Raw genomic sequence first — 20,184 nt, 5'->3', positions numbered from 1 at the left:
GGCAATGGGGTGATACGGCAAATGGCAGATTAATTTCTTGTCCTTATTTTCATGCCAAGGTAGCTCAGCATCCTCTGTAGTGTTCCTGCCGCTTTTGCAAGCATCCTATATTTGCAACGTTGAGGACTTATACTTCTGTTTACTAAATGGAAGCTTGTTTATCTGCGCTAATTGCCAGGAAGAAAACTAAACTACTTTCCCCTCTGTGGACCACTATTTATAGTCAGGAAGAGCAGCCCTGCTCATATGCAGGGGGTTATTTGTGTGAAGGAGGCGAACGTGCAGTTACAGCAATCTCGTCTGCCAGAAGGGAGGAAATTATCTTTTTGATGTAAGAAGGCTGGATGAGCACACAGTGTTGGTTTTAAACCCAAAATGTGATTTTTAAATGGAGGAGAGAGGGGAAGTGAAAGTTTTTGAGCATATCCACGAAAAAAAAAAATTAAAAAGAGATTTTTAACAGCGTGGGTTTTGACATCAATATTTTTCCTGTGTCTTCAGAAAATATTTTTACAGAGTTCCTGAAGATGCACTAAACTGCAGTTTGTTCTCCAAAAGGGTTAGAGGCTGCTATGAGGGGACCCGAGGAGGAGAGAGCATTCATCCTCATCTCCTCTTCTCTGAGAAAATCACTCTGGAAGATGATGATTTTTCTACACCGTCCAACAGACTGCTCTGGGTTTTGTTTCCAAAATGCCCAGAAAGTTTTTCTGTGCAAAACCCACTACCAGAAACCCTGTCGTCCATTTTGGAGGAAGTATGTTGTTTTCTAAATAATTTGCTACTCTTTGTGTCTGTTCTGTCACAACCGAAAGTAGCTCTATCATGGCAGAGATGACAAAGAAGAAATACCTGTAATAAATCAAATTTGTTCTGGAAAGTTTATTTTCTGGAGATTATTTGTCCAGGAAGATTATAAGAGAGAACTTTGTGGCATTACAGATGGAGTTCTCCAGTGCTCCAGATCATGTGTTTTCAATAAGTATTACAAATACTCTGACACTTTAAAGTATACAAACTTATTCCTAACAACTTCTTTTCCAACTTCTAGTACTTTTTATGAGCCCTGTTTCTCACATCCCAGGTAATGGTTACAGCCTTTAAATCTCAAACAACCCCCCGCCAATATTTACAAGCATTGATTCAGAGATCAATATTTTCATGCATAATATTCCTGCACTAAAGGCAGCACGTTGAGGAAGGATAACCCCCTTTCATTTAAAATCTTAGAGTACTTAGTGCCTTATACTCTTTTTAGATTCAGAAATAAAAATAAAAATTACAAAAAAACACCCACACTGAAAATGACAGAGAGAAATAGAGGAATGGAGGAAGATCTTAAATAAGGTTATTGAAAAGAGGCTTTACTTATTTGGAGTTATATAATTTGCAGAGAAAGAAAACATCAAACATTTATAAAATACGTTCTCCCTAGCAGGTGATGGCATTTGGCTGACCAGCCCTTCTAAGGACAACTCTTGTCTGATGGCAGTGAAGAGTTCACCTAAAAATGAACAACACATTTCTAACCCTGCCCTCTCATGTCTCACAGTTCAGTTTAGTGGCTGCAATTAGCAATTAAACAGGAGAAACAAATGCCTGTATTTTGTTGCAAGAGGGTTAGTTTCATTTCTGACCTGGAAGTGACAGCGCAGACACACAAGGAGCAAAAAAAACCATGTAACACCATGAGGAAAAACACCACGTTAGCTGGGATGCTCAAATTATGCTGCATTAATATGCACGAAAGAATTAAAAGAATTAAAGGCCTTTAAGAAAGGGGAGTTTTGCTTTGTTTTGGTTTGTTTTGGTTTTTTCTTCTCTTTAAAAGCCATGTAGTGTCATTGCTTATTCAACATAGCCCACTTCTCCTCCAAAGCAGTACGCTGGGTTTGAAAAAAACACCCAACCCCACACGGCTGTAGAGAGAGCACATGTTACATCAGACACAGTACCTGATTTTTCACTGCACAGCTTGTCAGCTAGATAGTCTGCCTCTTGGGCGATAAGTGAGAATATTTCATCTTCATACTCCTCTACGATACTTTCCCACTGTAAGGATGAAAAAAAAAAAAAAAAGGAGGATACTTGTACTGTGCCTTTTTTTTTCTTTTTTTATTTTATTTTTTTTTAGCTAGAAATCAGCAGGGCGGCTGCAAGGAGCCCCCGGCTCGCTCTGCTCTCCCTGCCCTACACAGCGTGGGGATGAATGGGGAATGCCCAAGAATTCATGCTACCAAATATTACTTAAACTTCATGCCCAGCCTCACTGTTGTTTCAAAACCACATTCATGGACTGAGGGGGGGAGGCGGCAAGCCCCTCCAAAAGGCATTTTACTTGGTTAGGGACACCCGACCCCACACCCCCCGCCCCTTTCAACATGGACTCGTGGAGGAGGCACTCGAAATTTAAATAAAACAAGCCCATTTTGTAGTCTGATATTAGTGGTCACGATGTGCCATAAAGACAGCTCTCTGGCCTTGCAGATGCAGCTCTGATTTCAGTGCAGATAGAGCAGTCGACAGCACTGAGCTGCTGAGCTCCCCCTCACCCCAGCATTTAGGGAGCTGCTGGGAATTCACCTCACTGCCACAAAATGGATCTCTGCCCCACCAGGAGGGGTGGGTGAGGGCAGGTCCAAGGGGGTACACCACCCAGCCTGGTGTTTGGCACCTTGTAAGAAGTCAGGGTGCATATTAAGAGGCAATTCCTGTTTCCAGAATCTAGCCTTCAACCCATAAACAAGGGGAAGCCCTTTAACATGGGTGGAGAAAAACCATACTGAAATAAAATCTGCTTGCTGGAAGTCATGCTCAGTACACAGACAGACAGACAGACAGACAGACAGAAAAAGGTTCTTTGCTGTGCTTGACTGAAAAATCAAAGCAATACCTGCCAGGACACGCAATAACCATGAGCTGGCAGTGATCGAGAGCTGTGCCTGTGCTCCTTGCTGCCTCACTCCCCTGCTTCTTTCAAGTTCCAAACTGCTCAAAAGGCAATGGCCAGCACAACCCTCTGGCTTTTTTGGGAGTCTTTTTTTTTTTCTGCACACTTTTCACAATAGTTAAAAAAAAAAAAAAAAAAGAAACCCCAAAAACACTAAAAAAAAAAAAATTTAAAAAATATATATGTATATGAAGGCACTGGCACAAAGCCAGACAGAGCCCTTGTTGTTTTTAGCAGAATTAGCTGAGAAAAACTCATCCCTATGCCAAAAGGCCTAAGAAAAAAAAAAAAAGATGACATCCCTCCCCTCCTCCCCTAATTTGTCCATAAATATTTGAAACTCCAGTTAGCAATCTGGACTTTAGCCACTAGTACAATTCCCTTATTTCCTGCACATAAATCAGCAGAGATTTTTTTTTCTGGGAAATGCCGATTTATATTTAATCACTTAAAAAAAAAATATCCATGAGTAAAATGTAATTTCGAACTGCCGAAGTTTAGGAAACCTGTAACGTATAAAGCAGCTGGTCTAATCCGTGGGTTACTTCTGCAAGTGGCGTGCCTTTTGTAAATGCTTTATTCATATTTATGAAGCCCTAAATAGATCCAAAAACATTTCCAAATAACGTTATAAAGCATCTGACAAAATGCAGTGTTATCACCAAATACTCAGCTGGTTTTTGTGAGCAACCAGGATGGAGTACGTTAAAATATGGCAAGAATCTTAAAACAAGGCACGATCTGCATGAATTTGCTAGTGACGAGAAAGGGTGGGCACACTGACACAGCTTTGGCTGGAAAATAAAAGGTTACTCGTTCGTTGTGTTGGCCTACCCCAAATTGCAAAGCTTTTTAAGCATCAGATTAAACACTGCTTTTTTTTTTTTTTTTTTTTTGTAATCTGCATAGATTTTTCTCCCCTCGCCTAGGAGCAAATCTATCCCAGCTCCTTTTCTGTCCCAACAACTCTGTTAAGTTGCTCTCTGACTCAGCTAAAGGAACCTCATGGAGGAAGAAATTGATTTTTTTTGCCTGTTATATCACCAAAACCCCCACACTTCATACAGATAATGCCCGGTTAGATCGCAGAAAGAGGAAAAAAAGAGCATCCCTCTCGCTATGCAGAACCGTTGACACATTACATTACACACGTAATTAAAAACGTCAGCTCCAGCTAAGGTGGCCCTGGAGAACCTGCGCCGACCCTTCCAGCTCACACCCACCGCGCCCCTCGCGCCCCTCGCCCTCCTCCAGCAGCCAGCCTCCCAGTTTGGAACCTCCCGGCAGCCCGAAGAGACCGCGGCGAAGGGACACGGCCGGCGGTGGCGGATGTTTCGGGCCATGAAAGCCCTTGGTGCTCCAGCCACTTGTTTCTCTGGTTGAAGCGGAGTTTGCAAAAGTCCCGGGCTCTCAGTTGTTGCTCTGTCTTTTAGCCGCTGCTCGCCAGCTCAGATGCAGCTGTTTAATACCTCCCAGGGGTTTTGTGCAGAAAATAATAGCTTACGAAACCTAGCTTCTCCCAGGTTCTACTATTTCAGCTTTATTTCCGAACAGCTGGTCCGTGTCTTTGTCCATCCCCTTCCCTCCCGGCCGCGGCGAGAATTCAGCAGGAAACCTCTGTCCACTACCTACGCCCTGAGAGCCACCACCGCTGGTGGTGGGGGTCAAAGAGCAACCCTCGCCCTTGGAAACGGGGACAAAAAAAAAAAAAAAAACAAACCAAACTTCGCGCCCTGTCTAGACAGGTCAAGGTGCAAGATGCTCCTCTCCCTGTTGCGTCTTCCGGAAAGGGGCGTGAACCGGAGCCAAGTGCACAGCAAACACCCGCGCTGCATCCCTGCCCCTTTAGAAGACTTTTTTTTTTTTTTCCTTCTTCTTCTTTTTCTCTCCACCCTCTGCTGATCAAAGTAGGAAGTTTTCATGACAACCATAGTCAAAGGGCCTGCATCGCAAATGAACTCGATTTCGGCGATGTTGATATATCCCGGCTCCATTGTCTCTTTTCAGACACAGTATGAACCCTTCCGGTCTCAATGATTACATTACAGAAGGACTTTCACATGTGGGCTTCATTTGCACAAAGGGGTTGCCTTGCTTCACCACCATCTGGCCACAAATCAGATAAATAAAGGCAGGAGAATTAAAATTAAAGCTTAGAGGGTTTTTTTCCTCTCTGTCCCCCTTCGTCTTCTTCTTGCACCAGGGCCCATTATGAAATCCCTCCCTCCCCCGGTCACATACGGATGGGGAATCTACTTTTTATGAAACCTGGGAAGAGCAAAAAAGTGACTAAAAAAAAAAAAAAAAGTCTGGGAAACACAAAAAAAGTGCCTAGTAAAAAAAGAGGACAAAAAATATAATAAGACGACGGCAGCTTTTTGCTCCCAATCCTGTTTGTAGGGCAGCATGACTTATTTTACAGGAAAGACAGTCTCATACAAACCCCACATTTTGTTATTAAAATTCCATCTCATCTACCGGGATGCAAATATTTTATTATTTTTTTTCCTTCAGGAAAACACAATGTCTCACAAACTGAAAAAATATGTAGTGGTGGCAGAAACTTGTGGTGTTTGAAACTTGTGCTCCAAACTCAAACTCTGCCGCTTCTTCCTCCCGCCGGCATAGAGAGTGCAGAGTCTCTGGCAACCCAGGTACAGAGCAAACACTTTCCCCCAGAAAACCAAGAAATATGTGGCAGTTTCTGAAGGTAGAAAATAAAAAAAGCTGTGAATGTGGGAGGAAGGTTTTATAGCCCTTACGACAAAAGGTGAGATTCGACCGTACAGTCTAATTCCTGCCCTGGCATCAGTTCTGTTGAGGTCAGTGTTGCTTTGGGTGGGATTTTCTTTCTTTGCAATCTGACTGCTATAGCAATAAATTGCACTAAATTTTGTCCCCCTTCTAGGCTATGCCCAGGACAGTAATTTAAGTTAGTTGAGTGGGAAATCCACTTTTCTTGTCTATTTCTTTTCACGTAGAGTGATCCTGTATCATCAGTGGGAGGGTTTCACTCTGCAAATTCTGGAAAAATAAAAAGATATTTTTCATGTCTGTACTCCAACCAATATTCAAGTGTTTAGTTCATATCCCCTGCAGCTTCCTGGCTGGTCAGGAAAGCATTGAGTGTGGCTGAGTCAAAGCCCATGGATGCTGCAGGGTACCCTACACAAACACAGGGTACTCATACCTCCTGAACATTATGATGTGCAGCACAAACAAGGACCAGCCTGGAAGAAATCATAATCAACATCTGACAACGAGAACGAACCCTCAAAACTCATGTGTCAATCCCCACAAACTTACAGAAAGGGTTTTGCTGAGTGTGCTTTCTTTTGGACGCACAAGGAGGTTTCTGTACACGTACTGGCACCTATGTGATGGGGTTCAGGCTTATATTTAGCATCATATTTAGATTTGGGCTGTACTCCATGAAAATGTAATGAAAAATATTGGAGAGATAGCATATACACAAAGAAGATGAATAAAAATAGCCAAAAATTGCCAAAAGTTAGATTTACTTGTTTTTAGTTTCTGTTTAATAAAGGATATATTGGATGCTCAACCTCTGCATAACTTTGCCTTCCCTCATTTGGTTGGAGTCAGATTCACACTTCAGGTAGGAACTACTGTTATCTGAGCATGTTTCTTGTAAATCTATGGATGCAGAAGCTGCCAGGCCAGTCTGTTAAATTTTGGTGTCTACTTGTTGGGTTTTAATGAGGGAAATTTTTGCAGAGATAAATGCAACTTGAATTTTAGTGAAGTATTTTTGTGCTGGGCTGTGCTCTGCCCGGTGTGCAGGGCTCTAGGAAGTTGAGAGTGCTCTTTCTGAAAGTGTTTTAATAGTAGGAGAGGAATAAGTATTTGGACAAGTGGTGGAAAACTAAAGCCTTTCTTTCTATACTGTGAAGATTTTGAATAGTACTTGTCAATAAAGCAACTCCTATTGTAATTGTACCGGAGACATGGGCCTCCACCCCGAAAAAGCTGTCTCAGAGATACTAACCTCATTAAAATATGAATGAAAAGGCAGCCATCATTGTAATGGGAGAAAACCATTTACTCAGCAACAAACTTTATCTTCTATCTTGCGTAAAAACATAAATATGATATCCAGCAGGTTTTTCATTACATTTGACGAGTAGGTTAATGAATATACAATTTTTCTTTTAAAGTTTTCAAATAAGTCACTAAATTTGCTCCTTCCCTCGCTGCTTTTTCTACCGAGCATTTCAAAATTGGAAGCACCTTCAAATCATTTGAAATCTTTAAAAAGGGGGGGAGAAGGCTTTGTTTCTTTGGAGCTCTTTTTTTTTTTTAAGGTTTGAGGAAACTTTTGCATTTGTTTTTGTGTTGCGGTGGGATTTTTTTCTTTTTCTTTTTTTTTTTTACCCAGAATATCTCATCCAATTTCAAAAGAAAACAAGAGAATTCATTACAGACTGCTGTGACAACACCTTAATAACAGTCAATTATAGGGTGCTCAAATGCCTGTTCATTACTATGTCTCTGTTAATCTAGTCCTAAATTTCTTGCTTGATAAATACAACTGGCCAAGAATACAATTGCATTACAAAATGCAATGAAAAATATACAAAATGTAAGTGCAGGAAATAGGCAGTTTCAAAATAACCAAGCTGTCAATCAAACATTTGTCAAAATAATTAGACCTATCTGGTCTTTTTTTTATAAAATATGGACAGACTCAGAGTGGATAAGATGGAAAGGCTTAGGTTTAAACAGGAATTGTTTCAATGACTTGGAAACAAGTCTTTTAAAATGTTTCATGTAGTTTAATCATTATCTTTTCATCCACAAAAGTGTTCAAATCATTTTTGATATTAGTTAAAAGTCAATATTTAGAAGTGAAAATTCAAACCTCCTTTGCTCTAGGCTAAAACAGGAGCAACATGAATGCTGAGCTACTCTAAAGGCTGATGGGATATATAATTAGCTATTATGTTAATTGAATCCACTGTGAGTTTGTTGTATGAGATTTCTTCATATAATATGCAAATAGCTTCGAAGGTTTAGTTTTATTAGACAATATAATTAGAAATCTTCTAAAGGACTGAATTCTAATGAGGCATAATAAAGCTTTGTAAAATATCTGTTTGCTGGGTGAGCAGACCACCTGGGCTTAATCAATACCGGGAATTTTGTTGTGTAATGGCACATTTGAAAAGAAAGTTTAAGAATTTACCTTTCTAGTCCCATTCATCATAGTTTTATTTTAGGAGAAGGACAGTTCATTTTGGCAAGGAAGGGGATTAAATTCTTGTGATAAGGAAGGAGGTGAAATTCCTGCGATCTGAGGGGAGGAAGTAACTTTAAAAATAAACGATTTGAATTCTGCTTATTTAAAAGAAAATAAAAATAAATTAAAATAAAAACCTCTCCCAGCTGTAGCGTCAGTTATGTGCATCTCGAGATGCTTAAAGTGAAATGTTACATGAGCAAAGTTAGCCATTATTCCTGCCATTAAATGCCTGCTTCAAGCAGATGTACATACTTTAGCTTCTGTAGTGTAACTAATCAGCGTAACTTCACTTTTAGTAAAATAGCCCAACATGTTAATATGTGGAATTAAACACTCTCTTCTAAAGAAAGAAATTCACACCAGGATATGCTAGAGCTGGTCCTGAATTCCACCTTCACATTCCATTTGCTTTAAGACCACCACCAAAGACAAAGCTTAAATTATTTTAGCTTATGCCAGAATGCCAAAAATGCGTAATCTCTCGTCTAATTCGCCTTGTTCGCACTTTAGACTGTGCCAAAGTTGCACTATTCAGTCTAATATTAACTGAAAATAATAAAGACAGGATATTTTGCTCTAGCGTTGCATTCAGAGAAGGGCATCTTTCCCCCCCACCCCAACAGTAATCAGTATCAACACATCAAGAAAAAAATCAGAAGTGCTGATTAAAGCAGCAGATTTAACCAAACCAAAACGAAGCACGATCACAGTAAGTGCCCTGACAGGTCACTGGAGAGGGGAGGCAGAAGATAACCCGAAATGCAGCCAGGCTGAGGCTACCTAGGAAATATTTCATTTCTTTGTGCCACACTGAAATACTTCTGGCCCTGCGCTTCTCAGAGATGCTCTCTGCAATGCCAAAAATCTGACAAACCCACACTTAACAAAGGCAATGAATATATTGCTGTGAGTATATTATAAACTTGTCTTGCTTTGTGTAGCTTATTATAAATCCATCATACCCAGGTCTGGGTGGACACCTGACTGGTACCTGTAGCTGTCCGTTATCACTTCTCTGATCCATACACTTAAAACCTGCAGCAGCAAGTGCTTATTCCTCTGAATAATGAGGATCTCAGCATGGCAGAAAAGAATAACATTGTACACGCCATTTTCAGCTGAAATTAAAGAAAAATAAAAATCACCGAGTTTGTTTTTCCAAGTTCTGCTCTAAGCTGTCCAGAAGTTGTCTGTGATCTCTCAGAAACTGCCTCTGCTTCCCACCACCATTTGAGGAAACAAATAGTCAGTCAAAGCCAACCTTTCTCCCCAAATGTGAACTTTATTCACACTCCGTTTTTTTATTTCTTCCTTAGATTCAAAGCATCTGGAGGAGATAGCCTGGAGCAGCCTTCAGAAATCAGGACCGTGCCCTGGAGAATTAGTGTCAGAAGAGGATGTTACCTGTTTGCCTTGCCTGCTATCCTCCCCTTATCCCCTAAGGGAACAAAACCAGGCGGATTCTGCCTAATGTTAATTAAATCACTCTGTTAATTAGAAGTAAGGTGCTTTAGCAACAAGCAAACAAAGGGCCTTATTCCTCCCTAGCTCTGCAGGGTGGACTCAAATGCACTCAAATGCTGACTGGATAAACTCAGAAAGCAAAAAGAATCTGAGGAGGAACCCATGTGCTTTGATCATCCTTTCCCACCCGTTCCTCAGGCGAATTGAGCTCTCCTAAGGAAGGGCTGCCTGCAAGGGATGCTGGATATTGTTAGGAAAAGTTGGCTGAGCAGAGAAACTGGGAACAACTCATATATGTGACTGAGCACTCAGCAAAGGAAAGAAAATATGCAATAAAACTAAGTTTGATAATCTATTGTGCTGGAGAAGGTTTAAGTGTTCAGACCCCTTGGCCACGTGTGGGCTATCAGACTCAACAGGCACCGTCTCAGGCACTGAAATACAGCTGTTCATGCTGCTGGGCTTGGGCTTGGGCCAGCTCCTTGGAGGGAACAGCTGGGAGGGTCTGTGGGGTGAAGGGCTGAGGAGGTCAGGCTGGAGGTGAACACCACTTTTTGGAGTGCATGGATGGACTTCACCCTCCACGGGAAACCTCGCTACTGGAGAGTATATAATGGAATTTTACTGAGGGAAAGAAAGCAAAGATGAAGTGCTGGCTTGCTGGGATTCCCATGAGATACAGATCTGAGCTGAGTAACTGCATCCCTGGAGCCATTGGTTCTCAGCTAAGGGATAATGCTCCCCACTGACACCTCCTAGGCCACCGTGTCCCTGGGGATGACACCCCGGACTTCTCAAACCTCTTTTTCCCTCCCTGAGAGTGGGTGAGTCAAAAGGGTTCCTGCTCCCTGGTGTTCAAAATAGAACAGCGAATTCTTCTCACTGGTCTATTAAAGTTGTAATTTTAAAGCAGCAACATGCCTGTCAGGGGACAGGCTGAGACTGGAGCACAGGAAATAACACTGATAAAGGGAAACCCCGCTGGAAATTTTCAACTGGCCTTATACATGAGAGTAGATAAAATTTTCTAATCTGTGGACAATTTCTATGCTTCATAGATTTCCATAGCTAAAAGCTCAGAGTTTCTTAAACTCCTCTGTCTGTCTCTGCCCTGCACTCTCTGCTCAGAATGGCAGGTCTTCAGCCTCCCCCCCTGCTCCCTGGGGAAATCCTCCACATCCTCCGCAGCACTGAACCTGCACTGGGAGTATCACACGAGCCTCCATCCACTGCTGCTTCTTGCACTCTCCCAGGGCAAGTAAAGGGTGGCAGGTTTCAGCTACTTGGCTGCAGCTCTCTAAGACCACCTATAGACTTAAGCCTGTTAAATTAACCTTAATACCTTCATTATTCCTCTGTTGGATGGTAACCATCTGGCCATGACTTCGAGTTACAGTTAACCTAGGCTCCTGCTTAGATTTCATCTGAAATCCCTGTTTTTTGCCCTCACTATCACAGCAGTGATTGAGGCTGGGGTAGGTTTAAGCTGCTCTGTGTCTCCCCAGCATCAGTAGGGATGTGGATTGGTGAATCCCATTCCAGCTTACCTCAGAGCTGGAGCCACCAGCTGTACACACTGCTTATCTCTGGCTGTCCTCTGCTGCCAACACTCATCCCCCTGTGAGTACAATGGGTTGGAAAGACAGGAAACAGGTCTCCATGTAAATGGTGGCTCCTATATACTTTTCTCTTTGCTTGGGGTCTCAGCTAATGCAGTTTCATTTTCACCTAAAATAGCCTCTAATGTGACGTTAGTAGCATGGATATTGCCCAGTCTAGAGCTCTCCATTTTACCTCAGGGGGTGGATTTTTTGTCTCCTCTGACTACTCCGTCCTCACTCACTCCACTTGTGGCTGAAGCTACTTACATACCCCTGGCCCTGGCACAAGGGCCACTTCTTATTGCCCCATTTACTGAGCCCTCCACTACAGCAGGGCATTTCTGTTCTCAGGGTCCCATGTGCATCTTCCCACATGTGCAAGGAATGATGAAATACATCCCACAGTCCTTGGGGACAGGAGCTTCAGGTGACATTGCCTGTCCTCAGTCAAGAGCAACAGATTTTTTTCCCTTTCCTATCTCTGGACAGAAGGCAATACACCCTTTCACTACCTGAGAAAGCTCTGTTAAGACACCCTAGCCCAGTGACATAAGACTTTTGAGGAGAGAATCATAAATTAGCAGACAGAAAAGAAAAAACTTACTAAAGAAAGACAGCCCTGGATGGTTTCTTTTTTATTTCTTAATAGAGCTATCAGTTGCTGCACTGCTTTTGCATGTCCAGGATACAAGAAGTAAGCAGGAGGTTTACTTCAAAGATATTGCTGGGTCACAAAGTATTACAGAGACATGGCAAATTGTCCATTTGGGTTTGTTTTAAAACATTTCACAGGGTCATGTTATTCTACACTTACAGTCAATGCTTCAAAGCATTAATCCTTTTACTTGAGTGGGACAGAAGTGTGAATCTAGTGCTTAACTACATGTATCATACACCTATGTGTGCTTAAATATTTGTATCATGCTTATAGAGGTTATCTAAGTGCACTGGATGCAGAAGATCCAGAAGAGCCTCAATCCAATTCTGTAGCACAAAATATCTGTGAGTGTGCCCATCCTGAGAAAGGGCATCTAAAAGTAGTTTAGGTCTATCTGAGTGATGGATCAAGAGCACAGGTGATCCAGGTGAGCTCTGCACAGAGAAGAACAACTGACTGCTCCGGTGATTTATGTATTTTACACCAGATTTTCTACGGCAATGCACAGTTCCAGCCTACGTCTTGTATGGCATAAATCCTGCTCAAAACTAGGGAAAGCAGAGTGTGCTCCAGCTTCACAGCCCTGCTTCTGCCTTCTACAAGAGACAGCTGTAGATGACAAAGCTGGCATGCTTGTAGCACAGAAGTCATGGGCCTCCTCAGTGCTGCCCCAATGAGCATCACCAGCAACCCAGCAGCCATGAGAAAACCAGATACTGCCTCTTCCTTCAGTCAGTCCGAACAAAAACAAGGGCATTTAGCATCTGTGAAAGGTATTCCAGGAATGCTGAAGTTGTGGTGGGTTTTCACTTCTTCTTTCTCCAAAAGAATCCTATTGCTAACATTTAGAGCTGCCCTCCTACAGATCTACCTGCACACCTGCCCAGAGGCAGCCAGTGGAAATTCATAACCTCACCTGTGAGCAATCTAAATAAGGCTTTTCTACTGCCCAAAAATTGTCTCTGATTAACTTGGTGGTGAAAAGAGCCCCAGCTGATAAATAAACATCACCAAGTAATTCTGTGCAGACTTATCAGCTATCGCTTACCAGAGGCAAAGGGGATTATCACCCCAGCTGGCAGGAGCGGCCGCCTCTCTGCTGCACTTACAGGTACCAAAGGTCAGCTCCTTCCAGCCACTAGTTGGGACTCCCTGCCTTTCTCCAGGGAGTTAACCCCCATTCCGCAGAAAACTAAGAGCTGATTTTACTTAAACACTGAGAAATGTTTATACACGTAGGGAAATTAACAATAAGAACCAGTTTCTGTTTTTATCTTTAGGGGGGATGGTTGTTCCTGAAGCATCCCTTGTGTACAGCTGGTAGGAAAAGTCTGGCTGTTTTTCCGTTCAGTGCATGAAGGTATTTGATAAAGTTGGATATTATTTTGGTTAAAAAAAAATGTGGAGAGCAGTTGGTTTCTTGAAATAATCCTAATTTTCTACAGTTAAGCCTTTCTAATTTCTAGCTTCGTTTCTAGAATGTTTCTAGGGATGGTGGATTCAAATATTCCAAGCACATGCATATTTTTATGAGCCATCTGCTCTAAGGATACATTTGATAGCGCCTTAGATACAGCTGTGTAACTTTTCCAGATTACTCTAAGCATTTATGAGTGCTCTCCTACAGCAAAAGTGCATACAAATCTATAAATACCAAAGTCATTTGTTTTCAAAGCAAATGCAAATTAATGGGGATAATTGCACACAGAAAACCATGATATAAAACCAGGCACACCTGTGTGCCATGAGCTAAATACCATGAGCTTAAATCTGTGTTGAACCCCAGGCACCCAACCCCCAAATATCCTTCCGTCACCGATTCCCCATCCCACAGCAACAGACTCCACGCGACATCCAGGAGATGATTAGGAGCTATTACCCCACCTAGCACTGCCGAGGAAAGGCTCCCACGCTGAAGGGAGTCACAAATAATTAAATGTTTCAAAACACAATGGATATGACATGCTTTCAAAATAGCATCTATAGAATCACTTCCACTAGGGCGAGGAGCTCTCGGGAGGAAAAGCCCTTTCACTCACTTCAGTTGATTACCTGTATAAAAGGGCTTAATTTCTCTGGAGCGTTTCTTTTCCAAATCACCTCTTTTTGCCAAATCCATTGCAGCATGAGCGGCAGGGACTCATACAGCCCGTGAGATAATGGTTCCCCAGACAGATCTATGAGGACGTGGGTCCTGGCTAGACTTAATTCTTAACATGCAATTAAAAAAAAGAAAAAAAAACAAAAAAGAATTGGAAAAACAACTGCCATTCCTGGTCTTATAGCTCACTGGTAAAAATGCCCAAACTATTACCCAGAAGGTCTGACCACGACTGAAGACATCAGGGTGTTTCAGCAATGTCTGGGAGCTTTTTCTTGGAAACCACCTTTTCCATTCCAATTCTGCTGACCTAGACCTATTGAGAGAAGCCCTTCCTTTGGTCAATTTAAAAAGCAGCAGGTTCCTGAAGGATTTTGACATCCCCTGGCTCAGAGCCAGGCCAGCTCCTGGCTCCATTCAACCCATTTGGGGAAAAGGGGTTTCCCATCCCCTTTGACCACAGTGCCCCATGAGTCACTTCCACACTAAAATCCTGCATTTCTCTGGTGGGTTCCTGGAGTTGTGGCCTAAACTGTAATAACTGGTGGTGCCATTTTAAAATGCATTTTGATGGGAGATGCTGGATGGTCAGTGGTTTTAAAAGATCGTCTTGCCTCTTTCAGTGAAGAAGCAGTTGTTGGGAAATGTAACTGCAATTACCCTTTAAAAAAACCTCAGTCAAGTGAAAAAAATTTCCTTAAAACTATCTCAATATGTTAAAATCAAGAAATTAATCAAATACTTAAAGAGAAAAAAAGATGTGCCATTATAAAGTTGTGTAAAACAGCCAGACACCCAAAATCACAGGGAGAGGTAGCATAAAACACAAGGAATTGATACCAACTTTTACCATCTGCAGTGAACTGTGACCAGTTTTCCATGATCAATGATTTGAACAACTGTTCCTCCACCCCTGTCACCCTAAGGATAAATCAGGATCCCTTCCCATTGACATCAATAGTACTCTCCATTTAATCTGATGGGAGCCAGATCAGGTCATTGGATACTTCTATGTTTATTACCTTAACATGCTTTTAATTCTTCTGTAGTGTATATTTATATCTGGGCTTCCTGGGGGTTTTATGCCCTTTTTAAGGATAATTACAACCTTTTTGGGAAAATGCCTTTAAGTTCTACAACTATATTCTCTACTCTGATCTTCATGTTATACAGATGTTTTCTCTGGGATTTTCTCTCATTTAAAACCATAATATTTAAAAATATGTAGGTAAAGGAGTGAGATTAAGAAACACAAGATTTTTGGTAGGTGTGTTCCTGAAGTGTTCATGGATTTGTGGGCTTTCCTGAGGACTTTATGAGACCTAGCATTTTTACAAGCTTGAGACAAATGAGGATAAATCACATTTATTTTCTAGAGAAACTTGGAGATAAATATAGCCAGTCTGGGCTTTCTTATCACCAACATTATATTTAAAAGGGAATGTTGCATGGTGGCTGAATGATAAAAATGGGATGTTAGTGTCCCAGTGTGTGCAGAGGTATGGGGCTGGTGCCAGTAGAGATGCAACTGGAAGAGAAAAGACACAGGTTTTAGTACCTGTGAGTTTGATTTTGGCATTTACTTGGTTCTGATTTTATCTCTGGAAGGTTGGGTCTGTCCAGCTGGCTCCGGTGCCCTCTCTTGGAAATCCCCATTTGTGTCAGTGGAACCTTTTTCTTCAACAGCTTTGAGCTCCTTCTTCAGAAAACTGAAAAACTCAAATCACAGAGCAACTAAACAACTTAAAACTCTGATAGTGACAGAGATAAGAACAAAAGAAGAATAATTAAGCATTAAAAATCCTATGTGAAAATTACTTCATTCTCAAGTGAGTATAAAACTAATATACGTGTGGGACACTTGAAGAACACCAAAGGCTCATGAGATACTGCGGTGAAATTTAGACCACAGCTAATTTTATCTCCTCTGATGGAATGGCTTTTCCTTTTATCCTCCGGTTTCCAAATTTTCAGGGCAAACTTCAATTTCTCCTGTTTAAAGTACGTCTATTTTTATTGTTAAAATTGTTTGGATTAGAAGCACCTTCGGGCAAAAGCTGATTTCTGTAATGTCTTTATGCTGGGCCGTGTGGAGTTGGTTGCTCCTCGATTAAGACAGTTGGTACTCCTGAGGTGCCTGCACTAAATACTAGTAGGTTCTTAGTGCATCATTAGTGGGTCTTGCTTCGGGAGAGATGGTGTAGACATCACAGAACGGGATTATTGAAGAAAAATCAATTTGCTTTGTAACAAAACACAAAATCCAGTTCTTGTGAAAGTTTCTCTTTAGCTTCCGTGTAACAAAACTTTGGAAATGTTTGGGAGTGATGAAGGATCTGCTTCCCTCTCCAAAACCCCAGGCAGCAGCTCTCCACATAGGAGATGATGGTTCAGTGGATGGTAGCACCAGGCTCCAGATCCCAGCTCCACTATCAGGCAGGCAAGTCATGTAGTCAGTTATGGCCCTGTCTGCCAATCAAACTGTTCAGAAACAGCAACCCTGGTTCTGTGCACATGCCAGGGGCTTAGCTGGGCTTGGATGGAGGTTTTTGCTTCCATTTGGATTGTTTAGAGGGATTGGGGGAAGCAGACTGCAAGGATGATCTGTGTCTATATTTCACTGGCATCTTTAAGGTGTTGGACTATGTCTTTAGCTCCTCCTCCTCCTTGAGGGGAGTGCACACCAATAAAATGGGTGGCTCCCAGAGTGGGAGATTAGAGCTGCTCACACCCTGGGGGATATTGGAAGTGACAAGAATATCTAAGAAGAGCTTTAGAAGTACAGCTTATCCTCCTTACATTGCCAATCTGCCTTTTGCTGAGAGCTGCTTGGGAATAGATTTCCCACTGGATTAATTAATTCTAATTATGACCTTCCATCATCTACCCATAAATTGGCTTGATGTGGACATAGGTGAGATTTCAAATATGGGCTACACATTAAATATACATATATATATGTCTATCGGTATGTGTGTGTACATACACCAGTAATTCTCCATCTGGGACCACATGGCAGCTATGCCCGATGCTGTGTGCACAAGCCACCAAAGGATATTCCTGTCTCCATTGAAGAATGAAGGCCAAACAACCTGTCAGGTAGGCAAAGAGCAGCATTTTATAAGTGATCTGTATTAGGTGTTGGGGTTTGACCAGATATTCTTTCTTCTTGGTGGTTTTTTCGTCAGACACACCCCTCACCACTTTCCCCCAGCTACAGTCAATGTTGGTTTAGTCTCTGGGTCAGTTTTCACCTCTCAGGTTTATGTATTTTAGTTTCCAGTGTACCTCAGGACCTCACTGGCATCTCTTGGGGATGCAGCAGTGCCTTCCAGGCTGTTCTCAGGGCTGTTGCAGAACACTGCTGAAAGCACCCACAGCCTCCACTTCCATTACACTGCAGAGCATGAAAGCCATAAATGTGTACCTTTCCTGTATAGGACACGGGCATATGAATTAATATTCAGAATGCTGTTTAAAATAACACACTGGTTAGAGCCTGAGGGGTCTCGAGCCAAGCAAATTACTGTAAGTCTTCCATCTGCAACTCACCCCATGGAGTGTGGAATGTGCAAAGTATTTTTGCTCAATGAGCCCAACTTCCCAGACTGGACCAAGGGGATGGGGCTGCTGCGCCCTTGCAATTTCTTGCCCTTGGAAGCAGAGGATTAAAGAAATAATTCTCTTTTCCTGTTACTCTGCTCTGATACTCTGCTGCAAATCTTCTAGCACAACAGTTGCACTAAGTATCAGCTACTGTTTGTAATCCATATGTGTGGAGCCCTAAGTGTTACAGTCTGGATTAAGGCAACTGGAGCCCATCTGATCTCGGTTGTCAATAAATCATATAGACCCAGAAGGACTCAGAGGGATCTCAGGAACTGAAAAGCTATAGTCAACCTCTTTGCCTTATAGTATTACCAGTGATTCACAGAAAGTTTGAGACTGGTGATGTAAAGAAAACTCATACCTACTCTGAAAACTCTGGTCATACATTGCTGCTCTGAAAATGCTCAGAACGGGTCTATTTTGAGCGTGTTAAATCCAGATTGCAGGAGATTCCTGAAGAAAATAAGAGCCAGCACCTTTTAAACTTATTTTTTTGAGTGGAAAACAAATATTTACATGATCATATAATTTTTGTCATGCTTGTAAGAGCATTTACCCTTTCACATTTTTTTTTTTTTGCAAGATCAGAATAACAGACAATGAAACCTCAAAAAGCCTCATTAGTTTGTCTAAGTTAAGGAAATAAATGTCTCACCAGCTCTTTTTAAAAAGAAGCCTCAACTCTCCAATTCCTCTCACAACTCACCTAAACCAAGTGCAATTTGTATCTTGATTTTGGAGGGGGGTGGGGGAGGGGGAAGAAAATTGAGAAAAATTATCTGAGTTTAAGAAATGAGTACTGCCAGCCTAAAAATTAAAAAAAAAAAAAAATCAAATAAAATCTCTGCTTTTCCCCTGTCTCTTAGTGCAGGTCGGGTCATCTTTGGGGGCGTCATTTTGGGAAAGCACTGCCTGAAAGAGTGCCTGCCCTGCAGCCCAGAGGTGTAATGGCAGTAGTGCAGTCCAGCCCCGCTCAGACCTCGGGGTGCTTCAGTGAGTCTTTTATGATCTGGCTGATGCTTCATGTTTCTCTGCACAGAGGCACATCACCATCACATCTATAGAGTGGGGTTTCTTGTCCAGAGGCTCTGAGGAAAAATTCTTACCACTTCTCTCAGTTATCTTCTTAAAAACCTCAAGAGAATGGGACTGTGGACTCAAGATTTTCAGTTCCGATGTGTTACATATTTAAATACAGGTTTTTTCTGCCCTCCCACTAATTTTTTTTTACTTTTTTTTTTTTTTTAAAAAAGGAATGTTTGGTTCTCATTTTATGGTGCTATACTCCACCTGGAAGCAAAACTCCTTCCCTCTTTAATTTGCATAGCCCAGGTATCACAGGTGTACTGAATGTGCCCCTGGGATGCTCGGCTTGAGCACCTCCAAATCACATCCTCAGTCGTTTAACCATCCAGGACTGGAAAATCCACGGAGATCTTCAGCAGGTCTGGGAGCCCATGGTCCAGGCACATCCCAGGGCTGATGCTGCACTGGGGACTGGGAAAAGCTTTCCTTGATCCCAGCACAGTGTGCTGCTATTTCACCCCTTGTTGTCTCTCATACTCACAATGTGCCACCTACATGTTTCCTGCTGCTGTTCTGAGACACTTCAGCGGGTACACAATAATTTTTCCAGTCTCTTATAACAAAGCAATGCCTTTATTTGATTGCAGGAGTGAGAGCTGCCCTGCCGGATATTTTTGCTGCTCAAAGACCAGTGCAATCAAATCAGGCAGATGCAGCATGTAGGAAATAAGGACTCGATGCCAGAGAGATGACACTTCAAATCACATGCCATTTTAGATCCAGAAGTGAAAATCCCAAAGCGACTCTGAAGAAATGAAAAGTCGTTTAACGTTTCGATATTTCTGTATCAAAATCTCCAGGTAACAGCCAATACCAGTCTTCAACAATTTAGGAGGCTTAGCAGCACCACGAGGAAACAGAAATGGAGACTGCCAGGATCCAAATCCTGGCAGCAACAGGGAGGACAGTGGGTGGTTTATTTGCCAGCAGGTGGGTGGCGTACAGAGATGTACAACCCGCAAAGGCAGGCAGATAACAGGTCAAGCTATCATATAAAATCTCTGCCTTTTATCTAGTCTTTTAGCTGAAAAAGATCATTATCCCTTGTCATATCATTACAGGCCAAAATAAAAACTCTGTCCCTATCTTTCTTACAAGGCTCCTTTAAATATTAAAAAGTTGCAATAAGGTCTGCCTGGAGCCCTCTCTCCTTCAGGTTAAACAACTCCAATTCTCTCAGCCTTTTGGAGAGGGGTTCTGTCCCTCTGATCATCTTCAGGACCCTCCTTTGGACATGCTCCAACAGGTCCATGTAATTCCTTTGCTGATTAGAGGCATTTGGGAAGCTGCCACAGGCTAGAACTGGTGCAGTGCAACTGCTGGCACCTCTGTGCATAGGAGCTGAGGGTCCCAAAGGTGACACCCATTTCTGTCTAATTTTAGGAGCAAGAAGATGACAGAAAATGACTCCCAATGACCAATGGGAGAAGGGGATGCTCCACACAGGAACAG

General features: G+C 42.1%; 1 protein-coding gene across 1 annotated transcript in view; it reads right to left on the bottom strand.

The window, feature by feature from the left end:
• The window catches only part of CNPY1 (canopy FGF signaling regulator 1), a 68,683-nt gene that overhangs the window by 10,467 nt on the left and 38,032 nt on the right, over window positions 1–20,184 (bottom strand). The window contains exons 3-5 of the mRNA XM_050335890.1: window positions 3,915–3,952; window positions 2,675–2,729; window positions 1,956–2,052 (exon numbers count right to left, since the gene is read on the bottom strand). Coding sequence (XP_050191847.1) covers window positions 1,956–2,052; window positions 2,675–2,729; window positions 3,915–3,952 — 190 coding nt within the window. The remainder of the gene's footprint in view (window positions 1–1,955; window positions 2,053–2,674; window positions 2,730–3,914; window positions 3,953–20,184) is intronic.

This window comes from Myiozetetes cayanensis, unplaced genomic scaffold (genome assembly GCF_022539395.1).
Source record: "Myiozetetes cayanensis isolate MyiCay16 unplaced genomic scaffold, myiCay2020 scf1, whole genome shotgun sequence".
Classification (NCBI taxonomy): domain Eukaryota; kingdom Metazoa; phylum Chordata; class Aves; order Passeriformes; family Tyrannidae; genus Myiozetetes; species Myiozetetes cayanensis.
Note: the sequence above shows the minus strand (reverse complement) of the source record. Positions and strands in the feature narration are given on the sequence as shown.